Here is a 7,577-nt window from a genome sequence, read left to right on the forward strand (position 1 = left end):
ATTTGTAATGCCTTCCTTGACTCTTTGTAATATTCTTTGGTTTGAAGTATTTTCCAAAAATTAGTATAACTCTCTTTTCATTACCACTAGCTTGAAATATCATTATCCCTTTGATTTGAAATTAGTTGCAACTTTATAAAGTCAGTTTATTATATACAATGTAGAGTTTTACTTATTATTTTTAAACTTTTAATGATCTCTGTCTTTTTTTTTTTACTTGAGAGTAGTTTCCATTCAGTGTTACATTCATTTTAAGTATATAACATGCTGATTCAATAAGTTTAAATGTTACGCTCTGTTCACCAGAAGAGTATGTAAATTCTTTCATTGTACAACATTATTACAATGTCATTGGCTATATTATTTTAGTGTGCCTTTTATTTAAATTATTTATTACATAACTGGAAGCCTGTATCTCCTACTCCCTTTCACTCATTGTGTCTATTTTTGTGCCACCGCCACACTGTTTTATCCACTATAGCTTTGTAGCATATATTAAGATGTGGAATTGTGTTACCTTGAGTTTTGTTTTTCTTTCTCAAGATTCCTTTGGTTATTCGGAGTTTTTGTGGTTCCATGAAAATTTTAGTGTTATTTGTTTGATTTTTGTGAAAAATGCTGTTGGTATTTTCATAGGTATTGCATTGTTGCTGTAGATTGTTTCATGTTATACAGACTTTAATTCTGTCACAACTTGAGCATTAAATATCTTTCCATTTGTCTGTGTCATCTTCAGTTTCTTTCATCAATGTTTTATACTTTTCCAAGTACAGATATTTTATCTCTTTTGGTAAGTTTATTCCTATTAGTCTTATTTGGGATGGTGCGGATTTAAATTAAATTGTTTTCTAATTTCTTTTTCTACTACTTTATTATTAGCGTGTACTGTGTGTGGTATTGCAACTTTACTAAACTATTTCATTACTTCTAGCAGTTATTTGTTGAAGTTTTTATGTTATCTGCAAATAGTAACAGTTTAACATTTTCTTTACCAATGTGTATGGTCTAAATTATTTTTCATATCTGATTTGTGTGGTGAGCTTCCAGTACTGTTGAATGAAAGTGGCAAGAATGGACATCCTTGTCTTAATTCCTAACCTTACTGGGAAAACTCACAGTTTATGTCTATTGAGTAAAATGTTAGTTGTGGTCTCAGATATATGGCCTTTACTATGTTAAGGTTTATTCCCACTAAGCCAACTCTGTTGAGTTTTAATCATGAACATATGTTGAGTTTAGTTAAATTCTTTTTCTGAATCTGTTGATCATATAATTTTTATCCTTTGTTTTATTGATGTGGTATATCACATTTATTTGTGATTACTTAGCCATTCTGGCATCCCTGGAATAAGTCCCACTTGATTTTAGTGAATAATACTTTTAACGAATTTTTTAATGTGTGTTTGTTAATAATTTTTGAGGTATTTTATCTCAATATTAATCAGGGAAATTGGCATATAGTTTTGTGGGTTTTTTTCTTTCTTTCTGTTTTATTTTAATTCATTCATTCATTCATTCATTCATTTGTTCTTTTTTTTCTGTGTTGTTTTTGCCTTGCCTAGGTATTAGTTGCTTATGTACATCAACTGATGAATAGATGAAGATAATGTGCTTATAGTTAAGAGTTTCTTTTATGATTTGTCTCTCTTTCTTGTTTTTTTCCTTTCCCTTATGTTCATCTGTTTGTTTCTTAAATTCCACATGTGAGTGAAATCATGGTATTTGTCTTTCTCTGATTTACTTTGCATAGCATAATAGTCTCTAGCTTCACGTGTGTCATTGAAAATGGCCAGATTTCATTTTTTTTTAATCACTGAATAACTACAACTTCTTTATCCATTTATCAGTTGATGGGTATTTGGAATATTTCCTAAATTTGGTTATTGTTGACAAAGCTGCCATAAACATCAGGGTGCATGTATCCCTTTGAACCAGTATTTTTGTATCCTTTGGGTAAAAGTATAGTAACTTTTAATGTAATAGTTACATACATAAGGACTAAAGAGTTCAAACAATATATAAAAACAAGTGGGACTCAGTCAAACTGTACCTAGATAAATAGCATATTATAAGATGAAAATAAACATTTGGTCTCTTTACATAATTTAGCTATGTTGATAGTGCTGCTATAAACATTGGGGTACATGAGCATCTTCAAATCAATATTTTTGTTTCCTTTGGGAAATACAGTGTAGTGGAATTTCTGGATGTAGGGTAGTTCTATTTTTAACTTTTTGTGGATCCTCCATACTGTTTTCCAGAGTGACTACACCAGTTTGCATTCTGACTAACACTTTAAGAGGATTCTCCATTCCCTGCATTTTCACTAACATCTGTTTTTTCATGTGTTGTTAATTTTAGCAACTGACTGATGTAAGGTCATATCTCATTGTACTTTTTATTTGTGTTTCGCTGATAATGTGTGATGTTGAGAATTTTTCCATGTGTCTCTTAAGCATCTGTATGTCTTCTTTAGAAAAATGTCTATTCATGTCTTCTGCCTATGCACACACCTGCGTGCACATGCAGTGAAATATTGCTCAGGCATAAAAAATGAAATCTTTCAATTTTCAACAACATGCATAGAGATAGATACTACTATGCTAAGCAGAATAAGTCAGAAAAACACAAATACCATAGGATTTCACCCATATGTGGACTTTAAGAAACAAAACAGATAAACATAGGGGAGAAAAGAGAGAGGCAAATCATAAAACAGACTCTTGACTGTAGAGAACAAACAGTGTTTCTTGAGTGTTTGGTGGGCAATGGGTTAAATTTGTGATGGGTATTAAAGAAGACACTTGTGATGAGCACTGGGTGCTGTATGTAAGTGATGAATCACTAAATTCAACACTTGAAATAAATATTACAGTGTGTGTTAATTAACTGGAATTCAAATCAATATTTGAAACAAAACAAACAAAATGAAATATAAAGAACAAAAGCATTCCTATCAGCACTCAGAGAATAAGAATCACAAAACGCAAATAATTTATCAGTAAAATCCTTAAAATTAAAAAAAAATGATTTACAGAGAGATAAATCTCATTTTGAAGATTTATTATATTCTGGTTGTCCTACATGATATGACTTGAAGCATAATTATTCATCAATAATTTTAATACAATTAAATGTCTGCACCATTAAGCATGAATGCATACAATTTGTCCTTGTATTCACCTTATAGTGTGATTATAAACTGATAGTTTAATTTCAGCAATATCTCCTTGGGATTTGATATTTTCTCTTTATATCTAAGTTATGGATAGAGCAAGAATCCTTTGAGCACACATTGATTTTATCTAGAGATAATCTATTTCTTTGTAATAACCTGAAAATTAATTTTTGGTGGCATAATGCCCATATTTGAATCTGACCCTTTTCTAAAATCAAACACAAATAGATACCAGACTTGAAAATTACCTGAGCAGACAAAACCAATTAAGCCATACAAGCAAAATTTAATTTATTATGCAAAAAAAAACCCCACAAACATAACATGGACCACTTTTTATAAATTCCTCTGAAAATCATAGATGAAACAAACTTTTCCCACATGTTAACATGAGGCAACCACTTAAAAAAAAAGTTTATTTATTTATTTTAAGAGACAGAGAGTATGGGGGAAGGGCAAAGAGAGAGGGAGAAAGAATCCTAGGCAGACTCCACACTGTCAGTGCAGAGCCCAAGATGGGTGGCAAACTGACAAACCCTGAGATCATGACCAAAGCCGAAATTAAGAGTTGGTGCTTAACCAACTGAGCCACCCAGGCACCCCATGAAGCAACCACTTTTAACCAATCATCTATTACTGAGGAAGCTCTAATATTATAACCAATTATTATAAATATTCTCACTCTATAAGCTTTCTTATAACAATATACATGTGAGTCTCATTCCACCATTGGTTTGAGGGTTCCCAGTTTACAAACTATTTTCATATGCACAATATACTCTTATGATTTACTAGTTTAGTCATCTAATACTTTTGTTCCTGTATTCCTGAATTTTGACACATGAAATACAATAAGGCAGCAGGAAATAATAAATGCTATTCTCATTTGGCAGACAAAAAATTAATATGCTCATTTCTGGAAAAATATTTTCTCAGTCAAAAAGTATGAACACTCAACAATGAAGATTAAGAACAAAGAAAACAACTTTAAAATGTAGAAAATGTATTTTAAAAGTTTTTCACTATTGGTAAAATATAATTAAAATACGTTTTTAAATTAACCAATTGGACAAAATAAGCAAAGCAAGAAAGAATTCACAATGGTGAGTGGATTATAAATTTATGTAAAACTTTACCCTTCCATATGTAGGTATCAAAACATTTATATTGTATATATGTTACCATTCAACATATATATTAATTGTATATATATAATTATATATATTTATTAATTATTACTAAGGAAATAGTAAATATTTCTCTATAAAATTTATAGCAAACTTAGCTCTAGAAAACTCTGTTTGCTAACACATGAATAAAAATGTACATATGAGAAGGGTGGCCAATGATAGAAAGCCACTTGATTTCCTGACTGAAGAACATAGGGGTAGTTAGTTTCATCTGATGGTCCATGGACAAATATAGATCCCTTGTTTCAAAACCTAGGGATTTTTCTATTAACATTTATATTTGTATGTGACAACTTCTAATTTTAAACAATAGTTAAATGGGTTTTCAAACATTATGAAGGGGTAAGAAAAATCTTTGTTACAAAGTTATAGTAATTCAAACATGTAATTTATGGCAATAGGATTAAGGCATAAGAGAAATAATGAGGGGATCTTTTTAAGTAAATTGTTAAAAATGATACACCTGGGGGCACCTGGGTGGCTCAGTTGTTTAAGCATCTGACTTCTGCTCAGATCATGATCTCACGGGTCATGAGTTTGAGGCTCATATCAGATTCTCTGCTGTCAGCACAGAGATTGTTTCAGAAACTCTGTCCCCCCTCTCTCACTATCCCTCCCCTGCTCACTCTCTCTCTTTCTCAAAAAATAAATAAATAAATATTTTTAAAAATCATGCCTGGAATCATATATTTAAAAAATGATACACCTGAAACTAATATAACACTATTTGTAATACTTGAATTAAAAAATAAAAAATAATGCATTAATTAAATATAATAAACCAGTTAAATATATAAGAAAATATGAAGACCTGAAATAATACTTGGGCAAAAGCAATATGAAAAAAAAAATCCAAAACAGGATTCTTTTTTTATTTTAAATTTTTATTTTAATGCCAGTTAGTTTACATGCAGTGTTATATTTGTCTCAGGTATACAATATAGTAATTCAACACTTCCATACATCACCCTGTGCTCATCACCCCAAGTATGCTGATTAATCTCCATCATCTATTTAACCCATCCCCCCACCTCCTGCCCTCTGGTAACCACCTGTTTGTCCTCTATAATTAAAATTTTGTTTCTTGGGGCGCCTGGGTGGCGCAGTCGGTTAAGCGGCCGACTTCAGCCAGGTCACGATCTCGCGGTCCGGGAGTTCGAGCCCCGCGTCGGGCTCTGGGCTGATGGCTCAGAGCCTGGAGCCTGTTTCCGATTCTGTGTCTCCCTCTCTCTCTGCCCCTCCCCCGTTCATGCTCTGTCTCTCTCTGTCCCAAAAATAAAATAAATAAACGTTGGAAAAAAAAAAAAATTAAAAAAAAAAAAAAAAAAAAAAAAAAAAAAATTTTGTTTCTTGATTTGACACTGTCTCTCTCATTCTTTCCCTATGCTTCAAAACAAAAATTTTATCATAGTACACATGCATAAGAAAGGGTTTCACAATGTTAATATTTTTAGGGAGAATTAGTATAAAACTTAGTATGGGGTCAGCGTCACATGGGGTCCACATTTTCCTTTTGTTTAATACAAAAATAAAGACAATAAAAACAGCTATGTTTTATATTGATTGCTGACTGGTTTATTTCTAACTTAAAGCATTTTGCTTAATGAATTTGAAAGATTATATGAGGCATAACAGTGCTCTGCTCCATTAGCAGTGTGCCAAGGATAGAGTGAAATTGCCCATGAAGTGTCTACAGACAAGTAGCATTTACTTTCTGTATATTGCCTGTCTCTGTTGTAGTAATATCCTTCTGCAAACAAGATCTGTCATTTCATCTACTATTATCAACATTTATCAATTTATTAAGGTAATCATCTTCCCAGGACTTTCCTGAGAGCTCCAGCCACCTCTTTGTTTCGTAGACTATAGATGAGGGGGTTGAGCATGGGGGTAAGGATAGTGTAGAAGACAGAGACCACTTTGTCCTGCTCAGCAGTGTGATAGGCTTTGGGGAGAAAATATTTGATGATGGCTGTTCCATAGAAGAGAGACACCGCAATCATATGAGAAGAACAGGTTGCCAAAGCTTTTCTTGTCCCCAAGTTTGCTCTTAATCCCAAAACAGTGGAAACAATCTGGCCATAAGAGGCCATGATGGCAGATATTGGCAAAAGGAGAAAGAGAACACCACTGACAAAAAGGCCATTTTCATAAAGAGAAGTGTCAGCACAAACGAGTTTCAGGAGTGCTGGGATCTCACAAAAGAAATGATGGATTTCCCTGGAAGCACAGTAAGGGAGACTCAGAGTATAGATAACATGGATTAAGGCATTGAGAAGTGCACTTAGCCATGTGCCAGTCACCATGAATGCACAGACTATGGGGCACATGAGTACTGAGTAATGGAGGGGGCGGCATATAGCTACATAACGGTCATAAGCCATTACTGCCAGAAGAAGACACTCTGCTCCCACAATAGTCATGAAGAGGAAAAGCTGAATTCCACAACCAATATAGGAAATGCTGTTTCTTCCAGACAAAAAGTCAATGGCTATCTTTGGGACAAAAGTAGAGCTATATAAAAGATCCATCAAGGAGAGTTGACTGAGAAGGAAATACATAGGAGTATGGAGGCGAGAATCAAACCAAATAAGAATCATCATCATTACATTTCCAACAAGGGCTGCAAGGAAAACCAGGAAGATGAGAGTGAAGAGAACCTTTGGGGCCTGGATGTGGTGAAACAGCCCCAAAAGAATAAAACCAGTTCCAGTGGTTCTATTGATCCATCCTTCCATTCTCTCCTTCTGAATCCATTACCCTGGATAGAATTTACAAATATATTTAGACCCTCTATCCATTTTGGTAACACCCTCATTTTACAATGTCTTAATTCCATTGTATCCCTTAGTCTTGCAGTATCAAATATATTTATATAAAATTTAATTTAAACATTGTCTTAGCCCAGTTTTACTTCTCTTGTTATTGAATATTTCTTAAGAATGTATGATATCAGACATGTGGTAAATACATAAAACTAGTAAAGTACTGTTCAATTTCATGAATATTTATACTGAATTAAATATGTAAATATATTATTTTTTAATGTTACTTGTAGTTGTGTTGAAAAGGCAAGACTGATAATGTTGAATAAAGTAACTTCTCACCTAAGCAGTATAATGTTTGGTCATCATAAAACCTAATATTCAATTAATTTTTGGTATCAAGTGAATCTATTTTTTCTGAAATACTACATAGAAATGATTACC

The 7,577-nt window shown here is 32.8% G+C and overlaps 1 protein-coding gene across 1 annotated transcript; it reads right to left on the reverse strand.

The window, feature by feature from the left end:
* Positions 1-6,179: 6,179 nt before the first annotated feature.
* On the reverse strand, positions 6,180-7,085 carry LOC112856829 (olfactory receptor 2T2-like). The gene has a single exon (XM_025920137.2). It carries the CDS (start codon positions 6,972-6,974, stop codon positions 6,180-6,182), a length of 795 nt encoding a protein of 264 aa, XP_025775922.2. The 5' UTR covers positions 6,975-7,085.
* Between the last annotated feature and the right edge of the window lie 492 nt (positions 7,086-7,577).

The sequence above is a fragment of the Puma concolor genome, chromosome A1, assembly GCF_028749965.1.
Source record: "Puma concolor isolate L17-30 chromosome A1, mPumCon1.1.hap2, whole genome shotgun sequence".
Taxonomy (NCBI): Eukaryota; Metazoa; Chordata; class Mammalia; order Carnivora; family Felidae; genus Puma; species Puma concolor.